This window comes from Ambystoma mexicanum, chromosome 8 (genome assembly GCF_040938575.1).
Source record: "Ambystoma mexicanum isolate Mex_15411 chromosome 8, UKY_AmexF1_1, whole genome shotgun sequence".
Lineage (NCBI taxonomy): Eukaryota > Metazoa > Chordata > Amphibia > Caudata > Ambystomatidae > Ambystoma > Ambystoma mexicanum.
The window spans coordinates 1,120,462,451-1,120,481,812 of NC_090929.1; the positions used below are offsets into that span (position 1 = coordinate 1,120,462,451).

The 19,362-nt window shown below is 47.8% G+C and overlaps 1 protein-coding gene across 1 annotated transcript in view; it reads left to right on the top strand.

Annotated features, from left to right (window-relative positions):
• ERCC6 (ERCC excision repair 6, chromatin remodeling factor) overlaps window positions 1-19,362 on the top strand; it is a 921,458-nt gene that overhangs the window by 58,827 nt on the left and 843,269 nt on the right. Inside the window, exon 3 of the mRNA XM_069611154.1 lies at window positions 212-332. Coding sequence (XP_069467255.1) covers window positions 212-332 — 121 coding nt within the window. The remainder of the gene's footprint in view (window positions 1-211; window positions 333-19,362) is intronic.

Here is a 19,362-nt window from a genome sequence, read left to right on the forward strand (position 1 = left end):
CTGGTTAGAGGCTTGCACCTCAAGTTTAAAGTAGGGTTTTCTCTCCTATGTTAAGTGTTCAGGATTCCGCATATGGGCGGAGATATTCAGTGTTTCATCCTTAATGAAGATATTCAGGATGAAGAGCTGGATTTGCAAGTACTATTCTGTGTATTAATGCAATGGCTGTCTGAAGAGTTTGTTATGGCTAACATCCATTGTTTATTTGCAGGTCATGTACCACCTCTCTGAAGCACATAAATAAAATTATTGATCAGCTTGCTCTCCAGGCCGCCAGCAGTAAGGAAATCTGCCGAAAGCTTGACTCTGTCAAACGTCAAAAGCACAACAAGGTGAGGGGAGAAGGGTAGTATTCTGTCTGGAAATATGTTAGCAGTTCGTTCTTGGGAAGCCATTCCTAATGTCCCCTATAGTACACTAAGCACAGTATGGCACACTGGCTCCCTGATCCTAAAAAGGAGAGTAACGGAAGTTGAACACCTCTGGCTCTTTGCACAGCTACAGCAGATGAGTAAAGCTGACCGTTCACAGGCTACCTCTCTCTGTATAGGAGAGTAAGTAGACTGTAACGATCGGTTTGCAATTACTCCTTTGCTTTATTGCTTGGTTTTCAGATTAGGGTTGACTGAAATTATGATGGAGACTGTATCCATCCACTTGTTTTAAAGCTTCATCAAAGTAAATAAGTGGTCCTCTCTGTGTTTTCATGATTTGGAGATCGAAGTATAAACTGTGAAGAAATGCTAATCGTAGCTTGGAGGAAATGTGTGCGGTGAAACTGATTTGTGATGTCATCTTGCTTTTAGTGCGTACTGTTTTGATCAAAAAGTACTTTACATCTGTCTTGAGTCAAAAGCAAGAGAATATGTAACCTGGTGATGACTTTGTATTTGACAGAGAGCTTTAGAAGAGACCCTTCCAGTTGTAAATTGAGTATGCTGCGACTAATTCTTGCAGGTTTTTACAGTGCCCTTTGGGAAAGGAGCTAAGTCCCCAAACAGCAAAGTCTTCTTGCTACTAGGGATTTTGGACTACAACAAAAATAGCTTCTATTACTCAACAATTTTTTAACCATGGGAATAAAAATTCTATTTTTCTTTCCATCACTTTATTTAATACCTGTTTTGTCAATGATCTTTTTTTGTAGTAGTTTTCTTTTGAGCACTGCCCACAGCAAATCGGATTGTCTCTTCCCACTTGGCAGAGTTTACCTTTTAGACTTTTGTGCTCTGGAAACAACTGAAACGGTAGCTCTGAAGGCACAAGGATTTGATTTTTGCCACAACGATGGGGGTACGGACATTAAGACTGTCAATTCAATCATGGGTCTCGAAAGAACAAAAAATCTAGTAGTCCATAAACCATAATACTGGAAGAAAATCTGGTCATATGGCATGAATAAATACCTGGAAATATTTTGTAAGTATTTCACAATAAATCAATGCTTTATAGTTGTAATTTGTGCGTGTGTGTCGGGTGTTTCACTGATTCGCACCTCTGCTGAGATGCTTATAGACTTCGCTAGTGCTGCATTTGAAATCTTCTGAAAATTCAGTTGGCTACTTTCCTTTGGGAACAGCAAGTAAACCTTTACTGCTGCATTTCAAATGCCTTGATGCCAAATGCAGAGTGATGCCTGAGCTAGCTATCACAGGGCTGCACCTCAAATTTAAACTAAGAGTTGTAAAGTGGATCTGGCAAGGCATAGGTTAGTTTTCAAAAATTGATTAGCAGAGTTTGTGAATTAAAATGTTCTTGATTCGCAAGCAGGCCCATTTGATTAGCAATGTTGCACACACATTGTCAATGTCACCAGAAGTTATTTGTACCCAAGACATGAAATGAGCAACAATACAGCAGTTTTACGTACCGCTGAATAAGGAATTTGTGAGAGGAGTCACAGATCCTTTAAAATTCAGCTTGACTTGTAGGTCGGTTAACTTAGTTTACCTAATCAACCTAAGAGAAATGCACTCGACCCATAGCAACAGACGACAACAAATTTAAATGAGATTTCTGTAAAATGGTGCATGTCACTAGACACTGCTTCCTGTTTGGCACAGTGCGGCCACCCAGAGGCCAGCCATGCACAATGAAACTTTTATTTGACATTTACTGCAAACAAAGAAAGTAAATGTTAAATAAAAATTTCAAACATCCCCTGCAAATGGTACTCGCCCGTCATAAAATCTACTAAACTATGCGAGTGGGTGATAAAACTTTGCAATCCCTGGATGAGTGTCTGTATAATGTACAAGTTAGCTGCCTGAATGGACACAAATACATTGATGTGATAGAAAGGCTCTGAAAACACTTTGGCCAGCTGTATCCTGCAGATGCTAATACATAATGCAAAGCAAGCTCTAGAGGCTTACAGTCTAGGGTAGTGCAATAGATCTGTAGATTTACACAGTGGATGGAACTATTGATCACTTCTTTGTATAATCTAGTTCGCTTTGTGTAGTCAATATGTAAGAGGAAAGAAAGAGACTAAGCGGAATGGATGGTATAGCAAGCCAAGAACTCGGCAAACTAGGTGGAACATTGTAGTTTGTGGTCATCTCACTTTCAGGGTAGCTGGTATAAAGCAACAGGGTGATCACATAGAATGTCAAGGAGTATGGGATTGCTCCATGGGTTTAGCGCCAGTTGCACAAATGTATGCAACCAGTAAGTTACAGAACTGGATTTGCCATCCAAAAGCATTTGATCGTGTGATCATGTACGTTTTGAAAAGTGTTCACTCGTCAATATGATGCATCTTCAACAAAATGAAATATAGTTCACACTGAGTTTTTTTGAATACACTAACCTACACTTGACTGTAAAGCATGAAGATGATGCAGTGTTTTACAGTTTGAATACTGTCATTATGCATTATCTTACATTTTATGAATGGAATTGCACGACTGTCTTTTTAGAAAAATATAAAGTCATCACATACTGGTCTTTGCTAGATAGGATATAGAAAGAAAAGTATCATCCCGATTACTTCTGATCTGCAATAATTTGAAAAAAGAAATTCTTTCCTACCACTCTCACACAAGCCTTGTGGAGAGTGGATGTGATGATTACTGCTGCACTTTCTCTCCATTAGCACTTGAAGTGAACAGAGAAAAGAGGCTGAAGAGTGCACCAAGGGCAAGAGTGGAATGCAGGCCGAGCTGTGCTTTCATTGAACTGGGCAAATTACATAGCTAGCTTTGCTAGACAAGTGTCAATTTGATTAGCAAACCTATATAATTGCATAGCAAATTGCTATACGACTCTACCTATGTGTATGTCTTCTCTGGTGTAGCTTGGTTTTAAGCTTCAGGTGGCGCCCCAAGCAAGGTAGCTCGGATCTGCACACATGACCGTTAAACTAAGAGTGGTAAAGTGAATCTGGCTGGCTTGGTCCCAAGATGCTCATTGCGATTTCATGATCCTTTCATAGAGTGCCCCTCAATAGCATAACCTTGAGGTAAATATGGCCCATGTCAGGGCTCAAAATCTGGGTTCGCTGTCACTAAACCGCATGCTGAAGGCGGCACTGAAAAAAAGGCTGCTTTTTATTGGCCTTCAATTGGCCATTTTGTGTCTCACCCCCCTCCCGACATAATCCATCAGGGGTCTAACCCCCATAACCCCATCATTGTACTCCCTGCCGCCTTGGCGTATAAATAATACCCTGCATTCCCCAATGCCGCCCACCTAACTACCGCTGCATCCCCCACCTACAGTGTCTGAAGCCCGCTCCCAGCCAGTTTGACTTTCTGGTTGTGCCTGACACATCGGACGTTATGGGGTGCAGGCTTTTATTGTTTTTTAGGAAAACTGTTTTCTTTTTAACTGTACACTACGGTAGCTGGACAATAGACCTAATACCAAAATGTGCACTCGCCACTGGCTAATAAGTGAATTGGTGAGTAAGAAATGGTGTGCTGTGTGTCTGCGTAGAACTGAGGTGGCGAGTGATTTTTCTGGCTGGCTAGTTGCAGCCAACTACCCCCACCTATCAATGGCTCTCTTCTCCAATGGATATAGGAAATTGTGATATTAAGCTTTGTTTTATTAAATGTTTTATTTATTTTTTAAGATTTCTTTTAGATTTTCAACAATCCATAATATCTTCACATAGATTTCAACAATATACTGCAAAAAACAGCCAATATCTAAAATCCCAAAACATCCCTCCTTGAATACATCAAAAACAATCACCCTATGTGAATTGTAAAATAGCGGAACAATACCAAAAGTACTCACTAAACAATTGACAGGCCCGGCATTTACTGCGCTCCTTAGCATCATCAATGCCATCCTTGCAGAAGGATCATTCCCAGACACCCTCAAGATTGGTCTCATACGACCTCTTTTGAAATATACAATCCTAGATCCAGACAATTTGGCCAGCTACAGGCCCATTACAAATCTCCCTTTTATTGGCAAAATCTTGGAAAAAGTAGTTGCTACACCACTTCTCACCGAATCTAACAGCTCCACCTCCTAAATGACTATCAGTCAGGGTTCAGCCCCAAGTGTAGCATTTAGACGGCCACCATCCAGGTGGTGGATGATGCTCTCCAAATCATGGATAAGGGTGACTCATGCCACCTTTTCCACCTTGACCTCTCAGCTGCATTAAACACTGTCGACCACCACATCCCTCTCTTCCCTCCTTGCTGACCGGAAGGGATTCTCTGGCACTGTTATAAATTGGTTTACCTCCTATCTCTCAGGCAGACACCAGGCTGTCCAAATGAACTTGTTGCGTTCTAACTGACTCCAGGTCTCCTGTGGAGTACCCCAAGGCTCCATCCTCTCACTAATCCTGTTTAACCTTAACATGGAGTCTTTCTCACTATGGAGAGTGAGAGACATTTTGGCGACCAGTTCTTTTCCTCTGCTGTCCCTTTTTGATAGCCTGGTAATTCCACATGGTGTTGCGCCTCATGACCTCTGGCATCCTTGCAGTTCCCTTGGAGTGCTTGAAAAAAAAGACAGCACAGCTCTTTTTGAGAAACCAGTGTTCGTAAGCTGTGGACCTTGAATTAATGGTGAAAATGCAGGTGGATTTGATCTGGTGGTTCAGGCCGAAAACCTGTCTGTGGTGGGTGGATGCCATTTTCAGATTCTGCTTTCTAAAGTGTCAGTCACAACAGAATCCTGCTTGCTACGATGCAGAGCCACTCGGGGCCAACTTCAGATTTTAGTCTTATGATCCAGCCAGGACTGCAGGAATCAAATCACTGTACTGGAGCTATGGGCTATTTTTCGAGCCCCTGTGGTACTCTTGCCTAACGTCAGGAACAAGACTGGTTGAATATGGATGGACAACTGCACATCAATGGTTTATGTAAACGAGTGGGGGAGAGGGTACAACGTCAAAACCCATAATTCGAACTGATTGTGTCCTACAACGTATTCCACATCTTTGACATGTAATGTCCACAGCTGTGTAGTTCGGAACCTTTTTCAGCAGAAGGCGTCCTGCGTTGATGACGTTGGGTCGATGTCCCTCAAAGGCCTACATCGAGGGCGACGTCACTGAATGTTATAAATGGGACGCACAGCGCCCGTAGCCTCAGTTCTGTTTTTTCCGCAAAGGTGTTTGCTTCAGAGACCTGGCGCGCCTTGTGTTTTACCTTGTGAAGATGTCCTCTTCTTCGACCCCTCCGACTCCGCAGTTTGGCTTCAAGACTTGCCGGGATTGCAAGTCTAAAATGTCGATACCCGACCCGCATCGCATTTGTTTGTGGTGCTTGGGCGAGAGTCACGACACCGACGACTGTTCTAAATGTGAGTCGCTGACTGCTAAGGCCTTGCGGGAGCGTAAGGGAAAGCTTTAGGTAGGTAGGGGTGCTAAACCAAGTAAGTCCAAACGTACTTTCCAATCCAAGGGCATGTGCACTGACGATTTGAGGGGTGACTCTCCGCGTCGGAAGGATTCTCGGGGGTCTCGGTCCCGGAGTGGTTCCCGCCATTCGTCCTCCTCGTCTCGGCATTCAAGGAAGCGCTGTCACCGGTCGCCTTCCCCGTCCTCCTCGGAGGATGGTGCCTTGAGGAAAGTGGCTTGCCCAACCAAGTCCTCGACTCCAATGGAATGGGCTGCCTTTAAGGAGCAGATGTTGGTGATTTTTCAAACACAGGGCACAATTCCATCCGCACCTTCTCATGTAGCCGGCAAGGAATGGTCCTGAACCGTGGCTCACACGCCTTCGGGCTCGGGTCCTCAGCGCGATCCTCATCGGGAACCTTCGAGGTCCCATTCAGACAAGGCTCACGATGGTCGCAAGAGACATGCTTCCAGGTCTCGGTCCTTGTCCCCGGCGAGACCGCAGTCGGCGCCGTGTCCGTCTGATACGGACATCGAAGCAGTGCCTTCATATCAGTCCTCTGCGCCGTCAGTGCCCTTGTCGACACCGAAGCCATCAGCGCTCTCGACGCCTTTCAGGCTTTTTTGGCCGAAATGTAGCTTCGGAGATCCCTGATGTTGTGGATCCTCCTAGGAAGGCCACTTCCAAGTCTGTGAGGCCCGTGGTGGACTCCAGACCCTCCTCTGTCCTGAGGCAGGGTTTTTACCTCCCTCTGGATGACATTTATGGAGGAGGAAAGATCGGATTTTGATGTGGACCCTATTGAGCCTGATGAGGCTCCTGTCTTTTCTGGAGACAGTCATTTCGAAGATTTTAGGCAAACTCTTCATGATGCCAGTGGTTTGGACACTTCTCTGGGAAGTGAAATTTGGCAGGCCTGACCCTTGGGCTCATGCAGAGTCGTCCTACAGGAGATTCATGGCTAGGGTCACGGAGTATCTGGGCTGGCCCAGTCCTTCTGAAGCTTTTGTACAAGATGATCTAACAGACATTTTAGATCAAGGTCCTTCCTCTGACCCGGTGTTACATGGCTGTTAACAAATCGTTGACCAAAAAATACTGCCCTTCCGGTAGCGACCCCAGCTACTTATCTTCTCATCCCACTCCCGAGAGTTTGGTGGTTCAGGTGGCTACGGTCACCTCGAGGCAGGCGGCGGACCCTACCATCCCTCCGGATAGGGACGACAAACGCTTTGACGGTTGGTGACGGAAGGTGTTTTCACCAGGGAGTATGGCATTGAAATCGGCCAACTCCACTTGTGCATTTGTAAGATTTTCACACACTCTGTGGAATTGTTTCTCTTGCGGCTGAGCATATTCCCGAAGGGGAAGATGGGGATGGGTTTCTTGCTCTCGTGCAAGACGGCAAGGATGCCATGTGTGAATCCCTTCAGTCGGGTTTGGACACGGCCGACAGTGTGAGCTGGTCCATTGCTGCGAGCATGGTTATACGCAGATTTGCGTGGTTGCGCAAGTCTGGTTTTGCCCAGGATGTACAAGCTCGTCTTTTGAACATGCCCTTTGATGGCGCGCATTTGTTTGGCATCAAGGCTAACAAGAGCCTTGCGAGGTTGCAGACCTCAAACGCTGCGGCTCGCATATCGCACTTCAGTTTCTGGTCCTGCCCTTCAGATTGACCTCCACTCCAAGGGTCTTCACCAAGCTAATGATGGTGGTTGCAGCGTATCTCAGGCGAGGGGAGGGGGGGGAATTCAGGTCTACCCCTACCTGGACGACTGGCTGATCTGTGCGTGTTCTCCCGAGCAAGCATTGGATCCCCTCGGTCTCACCTGCCGCTCCCTCCACAGGCTGGGCTTCTCCCTCGATTTCAAGAAGTTGCATCTGACACCTTCTCAACAGCTCCAGTACATCGGGGCTGTGTTGGAAACATCCTTGCGGAAGTGCTCGCCTCCCAAGGTGAGGACTCATCACATTGTGCAGGTGGTGGACAAGTTTCAACATGCCCAGAGTCTCCCGGCTTTCGAATTCTTAAGGTTGCTCGGCCTCATGGCATCCTGCATTTTTCTGGTGCCAGATGCCAGGCTGAGAATGAGATCCCTGCAATGGGTCCTCAAGATGCAGTGGTCGCAGTTATCAGGCAAGATGCCGGATCCCGTTCAGATTCCACTCTCGGTCTCCCCGGATCTTCTGTGGTGGGCTGACGAAGGGAACCTGATGAAGGGGGAGCCGTTTTGGCAACCGTGGTCCTAGGTGACTGTAGTGACGCATGCTTCTCTCACAGGATGGGGCGCTCATGCCAATGACTTGACCGCCAGCGGTTGTTGGGCTCCGTCAGAGTCCAAACTCTACATCAATCTGTTAGAGCTGAGGGCAATCAGGCTGGCCCTGAAGGCTTTTCTGCCATCTGTGCGGGGAAAGTGTGTCCTGATCATGACGGACAACACAGTGGCCATGCATTATCTCAACAAAAAAGTTCGGGTAGGGTCACTCCCGTTGTGCAGAGAGGCAAAGCAGCTCTGGTTCTGGGCCATCCAGCAGGGAATTTCGATCTCGGCCGTTCATCTGGCCGGAGACGAAAATGCGGCAGCAGCGTTCTGAGCAGGCAGAGCACGATCTCTCACAAGTGGGAGTTGGCTCAGAAAATCCTTTGGTGATCTTCACCCTATGGGGAACCCCACTAGTGGATCTCTTCGCCACCAGTGCCAACCGGAAGTGCGAGAGATTCTGCTCAAGGGAATTTCCTCCGAGAGGAGCCTTAGGAGACGCATTCGTAGTGGATTGGTCATTCCCACTGCTGTACATGTTTCCTCCACTCCCTGTCATTCCTCAAGTGTTGCAGAGGTTAGAGAGGTTCGTATCCCACATGATCCTCATTGCTCCGGATTGGGCCAGGAGAGCGTGGTACCCGGACCTTCTGGAAATGTGCATCTGCCCTCCATGCCGTCTTCCCTACCAAGAGGATCTACTCTCGCGAGAGGGGGGGTTATGCTCTCCATCCAGAGGTCAGGACTCTCATCCTTTTACGCTTGGTATCTGAAAGGTCAAGATATAAGGATTGGGACCTCCCGGATGATGTGATGGAGGTGTTGCTTTCGGCCAGAAGGCCAGCAACAAAATCCTTGTACCATTGCCATTGGCATAAGTTTTGCGACTGGTGCAGGGGACAAAATGTTGATCCTTTTCAGTGTTCCATTTCTATGGTTTTGTCTTTCTTAATTTCTTTGGCCCACAGGGGCCTTCAAGTCGGTACCATTGGCGGCGCTGTCTATATTTAAGCGCTCGTCTGAAGAAAGATCTTACTTTAAGATTCCTTTAATTCCTTGATTTCTGAAAGGACTGACTAATGTGTTCCCGCCGTCCCCTTTCCAGGTGCCGGTTTGGGAATTGAATTTGGTTTTGAAATTTCTAATGTGTGCTCCGTTTGGACCTTTGCACTCTTGTCCTTTGAGATTATTGTCCTTCAAGACAGTGTTCTCGGTTGTGGTTACTTCCGCTCGCAGAGTGAGTGAATTGCAGGCACTTTCCTCTAACCCGCCCTTTACTGTATTTCACAAGGACATACGGACATACGGACCTAAGGTAGAATGTGAAATTCATTTGAGCCAGAAAGTGGTTCTTCCTTCTTTCTATCCTCCTCCTCATCCTGGTAAAGAAAAGGAGCGACTCCGTTGGTTGGATCCTAGGAGAGTTCTGAGCTTTTATATTTGTAGAATGTCCAGAGTCAGAGTGGACGATCAACTCTTAGTGGGATATGATGGACACCGATTAGGCTAGGCGGTTACCTAACAGACCTTGTCCAGGTGGATTATCCTCACCATTACTGAATGTTACCGATTGGCGGGTAAGGACCCTCCTGAAGGGCTGCAAACTCATTCCATTAGGGGCGTGGCTACTTCCACAGCCCTACAACGGGGAGTTCCTATTAGGAATATTTGTGATGCAGCCACATGGGCATCTATCCACACCTTTGTTCAACATTATTCCCTGGATACGAGCCATGGTCAAGATATGGCCTTTGGTAAGGCGGTTCTTTATTCCGCTATCTGATTGTGTACTCTAAATTCTTTTTCCTCCTCCATTTTCTAGTACTGCTTTGGGAGTCTGTCAAAGATGTGGAATACGTTGGATGACACAATCTATTCGAAGAACAAGTTACTTGCCAACTGGCAATGTTCTTTTGATTGGATGTTCCTCAAATGTATTCCACATCGCCTTCCCAGCCTGCCCCTCAGGAGAATTTCCTATGTGATTGCAGCTTACGTTTCCGCAAGGCTATGTGCATTCAAGTAGGCATTGGATTGGTGCCACACGTTATGGGGGAAAAAACATAAACTAAGGCTACGGGCCCCGTGTGTCCTATTTATAACATCCGGTGATGTTGCCCTCGATGGAGGCCATCGAGGGACATGGACCCGACGTCATCGACACAGGAAGCCCTCTGCTGAAAAAGTTTCCGAACTGCACAGCTGTGGACATTACATGTCAAAGATGTGGAATACTTTGGAGGAACATCCAATTGAAAGAACGTTACCAATTGTTAAGTAACTTGTTCTTCTGTTGGCATTGGAGATGTGGCAGTCGGCAAACCATTGAGGTATTAATTTCCAGGCCATTCCTCATCTGACATTTCTGAAGTTTCAGGCACCAAGCGGCTGCTCTGTGATTCTTATACCTCCTTGGTGGCTGCCAGATTTTGTTTTTCCAACCTCCTGAACCTATCCAGGGATCTCTTGCAGTTAGCAGACCAACCAGATATTTTTGCTGCAGAAGGGAGGCCAGATTCTGCATCCTTTCCTACAAATAGTGTGCTTTGCAGACTGGTGCCTGAACATCTCTCAGTGGGTCATCTCGGCCTGTCTGCCTACAACATGCACCTTTTTATAGGCGTACTGAAGAATTGAACCCACTCTCAATACAAGAGCAAGCAGTCTAGGTTCCGTCACTGTAGTTTTGAGAATAATAAGAAGTTCAAGAATCCTCTCTCTGGCTCCTTGGATGATGTTTCTTTTCTTCATATCCGATAAGTTGGAATCTTGCGGCACCTGTCATTCAGCAATAGGTGCCTATCGCAACTCAAAGCAATCCTCCTCTATAGCCAACCCAGTGTTTAAGTGCCACTTTGACACCTTATGGCCTCTTTCTCTGAGGTGGGGTATTCTTCCTCAGTGGTATCTCAATGTAGTGTTGATGGATATTGGCCATAAACTATATGAGCCGATGGCAACCACTTCTAATTTCTTTTTTTAAAACTTTTTTCCAGAATGTATAATAAACAGACAGTTCATCATTGTTACACAGCAATATAGTGATCAAATTCACCACAAACAAAAAGCAGCTGTGCTGTGACCAATCCTGTCCAGTCCAAAGCACTTACTAATATATACCAAACAACCCAGAGCCACCCACCACCATCTTCCCACCCTCCCCTGCATCTCATTTTGATCCTTTTATTTCATTTGTCACCCATACAACCCACTGTATGTCAGAAACTGGGAGTGAAGTCTACGTCTTCTCCATCGATGGCACAGCAGGTGGCTGCGGTCTGTAAATCGGGCCATTTCAAACTGCACACCTTGGTGGAAGGTTCTCCCTTTCATTCCGTCTCAATGTCATGCCCCTGTGGTAGTGGCTCTTGTTCTCAGCACGGCCAACTACTGCAATTCACTTTATTTTGGTCAGCCGCGATACCTAATTGATCGGATCCAGATGCTCCAAAATACGGCGGCTAGAGCAATCCTGCGCCCCCCAACTCGAGCACACATTTCACCGCTTCTAAGACAACTTGATTGGCTTCCGATAGAGTAGCAGATCCTATTCAAATCATTGTGAATTGTTCATCGGGCCTTTTATAAACGGGGAGCGGAATATATACAGGCAAGATTTGCCCATTATGTTCCTGCTCAACCCCTCCGCTCCCAGTCTGCCCTTCTGCTGTGTGTTCCCTGTGTCTGTCTGTCTTACAGAGTGGTGGCTGCGCCTTCTCTGTGGCAACTGCAAAGGCATGGAATGACTTACCCTGGGCTCTCTGAGCAACTGCTGATCATCTTGCTTTTCGTCGGTCTTTGACAACCCTTCTGTTTTATGTTTCTCCCTCCTTACAACTGCCTTATCTCTGCTGCTTGGCGCCAAGATGCTCTCGGGTGTATGTGCGCTGTACAAATATACATAACATAACATTCGGTACATTGGGGTAGGTCAGGGACACATCAGAAGGCTAATGTGAGCCATTCACCATCTTATGTAGTTCCTCACTTGTACATTGTCTCAAATGCCTGCCTTGCTCAGTGCTGCCCTTATCCTGATACCACCACCCTCCTTCGCCCCTTTGTCATCCTGTTAACCTATGTCTTCCACTGCAATCAGCATTATAGCCCTTTTCCAAAACAGAAAATACTCCAACTTGCGCATTCCTCTCTACTCCACTGCCTCACCCCCCCCCCCCACCGTCCGTCCTACGAACCTCTGTCTTGCTAGTAGCTACACGTGGGCCACCCCTTTAGTTACTCCAGATGCTATGGGGATCTTTCCCCAGGTGTCACAAACATTGCCTGCAACGGCCTATTCCACGCTGTCACATCGTTGCGAACCTCCAGTTGGCCTCTATGCAATGCCCTGTGCCACACCACAGTCTTGACTTCTGCCCATTTCCTGGGATCTGCCCATCATTCCTCAATGCAGGGATCCTGCGCTAACTTCCATGCCAACACGATCCTTCTTCTCGCCAGGACGCATATAAGATCTTTCATCTTGGTCAGGTGCACTTCACCCTGCCGCCGCGGGAACTGTCCCAGCAGGCATGGCCATGGTGTCCATCCTCGGGTCTGCATACCCTCCACTGACTTTTCCCACCATTTGTTGCCAGAAGGTCTCTATCACTGGGCACGACCAAAATATATGCATCATTCCTGCCGAGTCGCTTTTGCATCTAGGGCATCTCTGCTGCTACGCCCCCGGGATCCCTTGTGTATGCCAGTACTCTAGCCCATTCCTCATCCGTAAAAGTCCTTTCCAGGTCTCTTTCCCACTTTGCTCTCACCAGTAACCGTAAAAAAAACAGTAAAATTAGGCAGTCTGATCCCTCCAGCCCCATATTACCTATGCAGCGTTCCCAAAAAAATCTTGCATTCCTCCCTCCTCAGATGAATCCCCTTGCCAGTACGGACAGCCTGCGGAAGAATCGCCTTGGCATTTCATATGGAATATTAATGAAGTGATACACAAACGCGGCAGTACCACCATCTTCAATATTGCAGCCCTGCCCATCATTGACAAGGGAAGTTTTCGACAGAAGTCCATGGATTTTTCAGTTCCTTCAGAGTTTTCCCCCTCATATTCCTTCACAGGTTCCAGATGGACGCCATCTCCTAAGTACCGTAAAGTCTCCACTTCCCACCGCAGCCCAAGATTTGGTAAGCGCTCTCTTTCCAGCCCAAACAGGCCCGCCAGCAGGAACAAACTTGATTTCTCCCTGCTGATGGTTATGCCAGATGGCCTCGAGAACCTGTCCAGGACTTCCAGTATATACAGTAGGTTGTCTTTGGGTTCTCGTACGTATAGCATGTCTGCCTTCTTTTATGCCTGCCTCTTTGTTTGCCCTAAGTAGGGCTACCAAAGGCTCTAGCACCAAGATGAATACTCTGGCCATCTGTTTCCTGTATAACAACTGCACCCACCGCAGAAACCCTGGGCCCACCACATATCTCCCCAGCACTGCAGGTAGCCATTTCCCATCACACTGATGCGTCAAGGGAGGCCACTGCGTACTCCTCCTCCGCCCCCCTGGCTTTGTCTATTATATGATATAGTCTACGTAGGTGCCAGGAGGGGCATCTACCTGGGACATACCCGGTCTGGTCTGAGTGTACCAACAGTGTTATCACTCGCTGCAACCAGGAGCGCAGCCAAGACTTTGCAATCTTGATTGATCATGGAAAGCGAGCGGCCTATAAGAACCGCAGTCTAGCTGTGGCTTACCAGGTTTGAGGAATGGCACTATAATTGACTCTGGAGGCTTTCTGGTAATATCCCCACTTGAATTGCCTCCTCCAGCATATGCAGGAGGTGCAGCATTAGCTTGCTTGCGTATTCCTTGTAGAATTGTCCAGTGAGGCCGCCAGTCCCCAGTGTTTTACCTGTCTTCCTCTTCCTCTGTCAGTGGTGCGTCTAGGATCTCTGCCTGCTCTTGCCCCAAGCGCAGCGACACTGTCTACCGGGGTCTCCTCTATCTCTGCATCACGCCGCCCTCCGCCTGCACTTGCCCATAATCACTGCCGAAGATCGCCTTGATTTCGCCCTGTGCCCACCACTCCTCCCCGCACTAATCTCTGATGGCACAGATCATTTCCCTCTTTTCTTCTGCATGACACAGCCAAGCGAGGACTCACCCTGGTTTATCCCTGCTCTCATGCAGCCTCTCCAGGTACCTAGTGAAATCATGTTTACCTAGCTGCTCCCAGTGTGCTATACAGGTCTGCGTAAACCTGATGAGCTCCTCCTTGTTCCCCCTCCAGGTGTACCCGTCCCTCTGCTAGAGCCTCCATTTGTGAGACTATGGCAGCGATTCTGTTCTGCAGTTCCTTTCGTATGCCTCCTCATTTTACCAATTGCTTCCCTCCTCACTACTAGTTTAAAGGCCTCTCACAGGGTCCCTAGGCCATCCACAATCCACCAGATTCTGGTCAAAGAGCTCCCCTCATCTTCTCTCCCATGTGTACTCTGAACCCCTCATCTAGTAACACTTCCTCCCTCATTCTCGACTGCAGAATGGGGGGAGGGGCTTAACTCTGGCTATCTGCCACGTTCCTACCAATGATGCATGGTCAGATAGGACCTGCGCTCTGTATTCTGCTGCCACAAATTCTCCCAGCGTTTCTCCTCCCGTGAACATAGTCTGTGAGCGTATGCACCCCATGCAGACTGGAGTAATAGGAGTAGCCCCTCCTCTTCCCATGCAGCTCCCTCCATACGTCTTTAAGGACTAGCGCTCTCATCTGGTCCTTCAATGCCTTGGCCGACGGTGCTGGTTTCCTATTTCTGTTCCCCGATCCATCTATGGCAGGGTCCAGCATGCAATTAAGACCCCCCCCAGCTATATCCACATGGCGCCCCTATACTGTGCCAGTCTAGGGCCCAGTGCCATGAAAATGCTGTGGCCTCGTGGTTGGGAGCATATGTATTTATGATGCAGATTTCCCTCTGCACCACGAACCCATGCAAAACCACCATCCTTCCCTCTTTGTCACATTTATAATCTGTCATTCTGAACTGCACGGTGGGAGCCACCCATATAAGCACGCCCTGCGCATACTCCGAATAAGTCGTGCTGTACACCTGCCCCCTCACACTTTTTGTCAATCATAGCCTGCCTGTTTTTTTTCTTCTTCTCTCTCTCCTCCCTTGTGTCTCTGTGGTGGAGCGCTCTTCCTCTCTTCCTTTTCTGTGCGATTCCTCGCCTTCATTCTCTTCCGGTCTCCTTCGTGGTTCCCCCGCTGGACTCCTGCCTGCAGTCATGGGCTTGCTTCAATTTGCTTTCAGCTGGCCGTGTTCAGAAACACTACGTGTATCTTGCACAAGGTGTTTCTTTGCCATCACCTCTGAATTCACTTCAGACCTTGAACACACCATTCCGTCGGAAGCCTATCCGTGTGGACAATTTGCCATTCCAGAGTTGCTTTATACATCTTAGATCTGGGAAGGTCTCTCCACGGCATCGGCAAGTCTTCAGTACTGGAGGTTTTGTATGCCAATACTGGCTTTTTCCCCTACCTGGCTCATTGGGGAGACAGGCCACTGACCTGCTTGGTACTCATGCCGCCATTGTGGCGTCTTCCCGAGGTAGGCCATATCTGCATTAAAAGAAAGGATTATCGGATTTGCAGAACAAAGAAGGCCCAACAGCTTCGTAGTAGCAGCAGTTCAGGTGAGGAGGAGGGGAAGGCACTGAATCCGACAACAAATTATTCCAGATTGACAGTTTGCAACGCCCAAAACCTGAGATGGCTATTGCGGAGCAAGTACAAGAACTTGTGGCTGCGGTTCAGGGCCTCACATTAGAGGTACAGAGTCTCAAGACAGAGAATACCGTCTTACGTCAGCTAATATACACCTGTGACCCCCCCCATGCAGCGGACCTGCCACCCATGGCTTTGTCATCCGGGAAATATAATGGCTCTCCCAAAAAGCTGAAAGAGTTTGTGGAGGTTTGTATGGTTCACTTTGCATGCAGAGCGAACACCTATGCCTCGGAACATGCCAGCGTGGGCTTTATGATCTCAAATATGGCTGGCAATGAGTTGGCCTGGGCTACGCCATTAGCGACTAGCAAAACCACGGTACTACATGACTACAGAGACTTCCTAGCCCTGCTCAAACAGAACTTCGAACGCCACAAAATCGTGTTTGTGGCCTGTGAAGAATTGTTGGACATACATCAAGGTTCCGCTGATCTGCTATCGTATATCACACATTTCAAGCGTCTTGCTAAGTATTCGATCTTCTGTCGTGGGCTAAAAGAAGAACTCGAGGATGAGTTTGCCAGGATACCCCGTCCTCTCACCTTTTCTGACCTGCTGTTTATTGTACTCCAGATAGAGTACCGACTGGGGGAACGGAAGTCTGAGAAAAGGAAAGGCGGATGAATTACTGGTCTTCCCACTCAACCAGCTACAACATCCTCACCTGCTGCTCATTCATTCATGCATACCATGCAATACGGATCCAGGTTAAGAAGCAGAAGATTGACACTCTCGCCCTCATCGACTGCGGAGCCGTAGGCAACATTGACACCGTATGGGCTGAGAAGGTCGGAATCCATCGGGGGGGGGGGGGAGGGTAGGGGAGAGAGGGCAAGAGAGAGGGGGAGAGAGAGGGGGAGAGGGAGGGAGGGAGAGGGAGAGGGAGAGAGATCGATCAGAAAGTGGAAGGGGTTGTTGGTAAACCCCTCAGCTCAGGGCCCTTCACTCATGCCACTGAGGTTCTCTTGGCTACTGTTCTCCTAGCAAATGTCCATTGACATAATCCGAGCGGCCCACTTCTCAGTCATACTAGGCATTTTGTGGCTCCGCCGACACAACCCTACCATTGACTGGACAAACCACTTTCTCAGATTCAATTCCACTTACTCTAAGCAACATTGTCTAACCACCAATTTGTATGAGCCAGTCACTACTTTGCCCTCAGCCTACACTAGTACCCGCAGAGTTCACTGTATACCAGCAGAGCTCAAGGAGTTTGGCGAGGTGTTTGTCAACAAAGCTTATCAAGACCTATCACCTCACGGACCCGAAAACTGCATGATAGATCTAGTACCAGGAGCCCTGGTTCCTTTCGGTCGCATGTTTTCTTTGTCCCTCAGTGAAAAGAAGGCTCAGCAGGATTACCCAGATCCTAACATCGAGAATGGTCTCATCCAGCCATCCCGGTCCCCTGCGGGGACGTCTCTATTTTTTATACCCAAGAGGGATTAATCTGAATTTAGACCTTGCATTCACTATAGGGGCCTCAACAAAGTCACCATTTGTGACCGCTATCCTATGCCCCTTATTTCCGACATTATGGAAGTTGTCCAGGGAGCCACAATTTTCTCTAAACTGGATCTCCAAAGCGCTTACCACCTGCTTAGAGTCCGAGAGGGTGATGAATGGAAAACGGCCTTCAGGACACCATACAGGCACTATGGCTATAAGGTCATGCCCTTTGGACTCGTCAATGCCCCTGCCGTGTTTCAACGCTTTATGGACAGATTATTTTCTGTTGTTTTGTTCCATTCCATTATCACTTACGTGGACGACATATTAGTCTTCTCCTCTACTCCCCAGGAACACACGGCTCGTCTGTGGGCGGTTCTTCGGCGACTACAGGCCCAACATCTACTGGTTAAGCCTGAGAAGTGCTTATTTGAAGTGTCAACCGTACCCCATTTGGGGTTTATTTTGTCCAGCCAGGGAATAATGATGGGCCCGAAGAAAGTCTTGGCCATTCTCAAGTGGCCCTCACCTTCTTCTGTGAAGGAAGTCCAGCATTTTGTAGGACTCGCGAAGTTCATAGCCAACTTTTCCGATGTGGTTCTCCCAATCACATTTCTTCTCAAGAAGGTTGTGAGACCCTTCCGATGGTCAGAAGAAACAGACAAAGTGCTGCAACAACTAAAGTACGGTTTTGCTCTGCACCCATCCTTCGCCTGCCCAACCAATCCAAAGCCTTCATAGTCGAGGCCGACGGTTCTGCAGGGGCCATAGGGACTGGTCTGTTGCAGGAACACAAAGGGGTGGCCAATCCGGTTGCTTATCTATCTAAACCATTAACCACCAGTCAATGGAAGTACTCCGTTATTGAAAAGGAGCTGCTGGCCATGAAAACGGCATGTAAAGAATGGAGACATGCTTCATGGGGGTACTCGTCCCATCATCCTCCGAACTGACCATAAGTATCTTAAGGTCCTACAGAGTATTGAATGTATCAACTTCCGTCAAGCAAGGTGGGCCCACTTTTTTGCCCAGTACGATTTTACCATCACCTACGTGCCTGGCAACCAAAACACCTTAGCTGATTCTCTCTCCCGCCGAGATTCCCTAGGACAAAGCTCAGACATCAATCCTGATCTATTTTTTTCCCAGAAACCGGGTCATCTTCCAGATTTCGCATTTCTCCAGGAGGTCAGAGAGGCCATAATCCGCTCCACACCTGAACTGCCTGGGAAGACGGGCTTACACGTGGAGAGCTAGGACAGCCTTCTCTTTGTCAATCAAAGACTTTACGTCCCAAAGTCAGCGCTCCAACACAAGGTCTTGTCCTGGTGCCACGACAATAGCACCGCAGGTCATTGAGGAAGAAGAGGAACCCTTGATTTAGCCTCTCATACCGTTTTCTGGCCTGGCCTATCCTCCGATGTAGAATGATGCATAAAGGCATGCCCGGTGTGTGCCAGAAACATTGCACAGAAAAACCCATCGGGCTTCTTGAGCAAGCAAAGTTACCCGCCAAGCCCTGGAGTCACATATCCACGGATTTTATAGGGGATCTTCCTCCTTCACAGCGCTGTACTTCCATAATGGTCACCATAGACACTTTTTTTCCACATTGTCTCACTTTTCTCCCCTACCGGAAATACAGTCTGCCTCAACCATGGCCAGTGTTTTGGTCCAGGACATCTTTCGCCTCCATGTCTTACCTGTTAAGATCGTGTCGAACCGAGGGACGCAATATACCTCCCGATTTTGGACAGCAATCTGTTCCAGACTGGGCATAGAGAGAACCTTAGCGTCTGGCGTTCACCCCCAGACCAATGTCGGACCGAGCGTCTCATTGGGACTTCAATTTCTCTGCTGCTACATAAACCAAGAACAAGATAACTGGGTTTCCTTATTACCCACAGCAGAGTTCGCTTACAATAACACCATTCACTCAGCCCTAGGGATCAGCCCATTCTACTGTACGTACGGTATTCAACCACGTAGCATCTTTCCGGTGTTCTTTCCGCCTACCAATATACTGTATATCGAATCCACTTTGGCTGACATCTCTGAGGCACACAAGATGGCCAAGAACA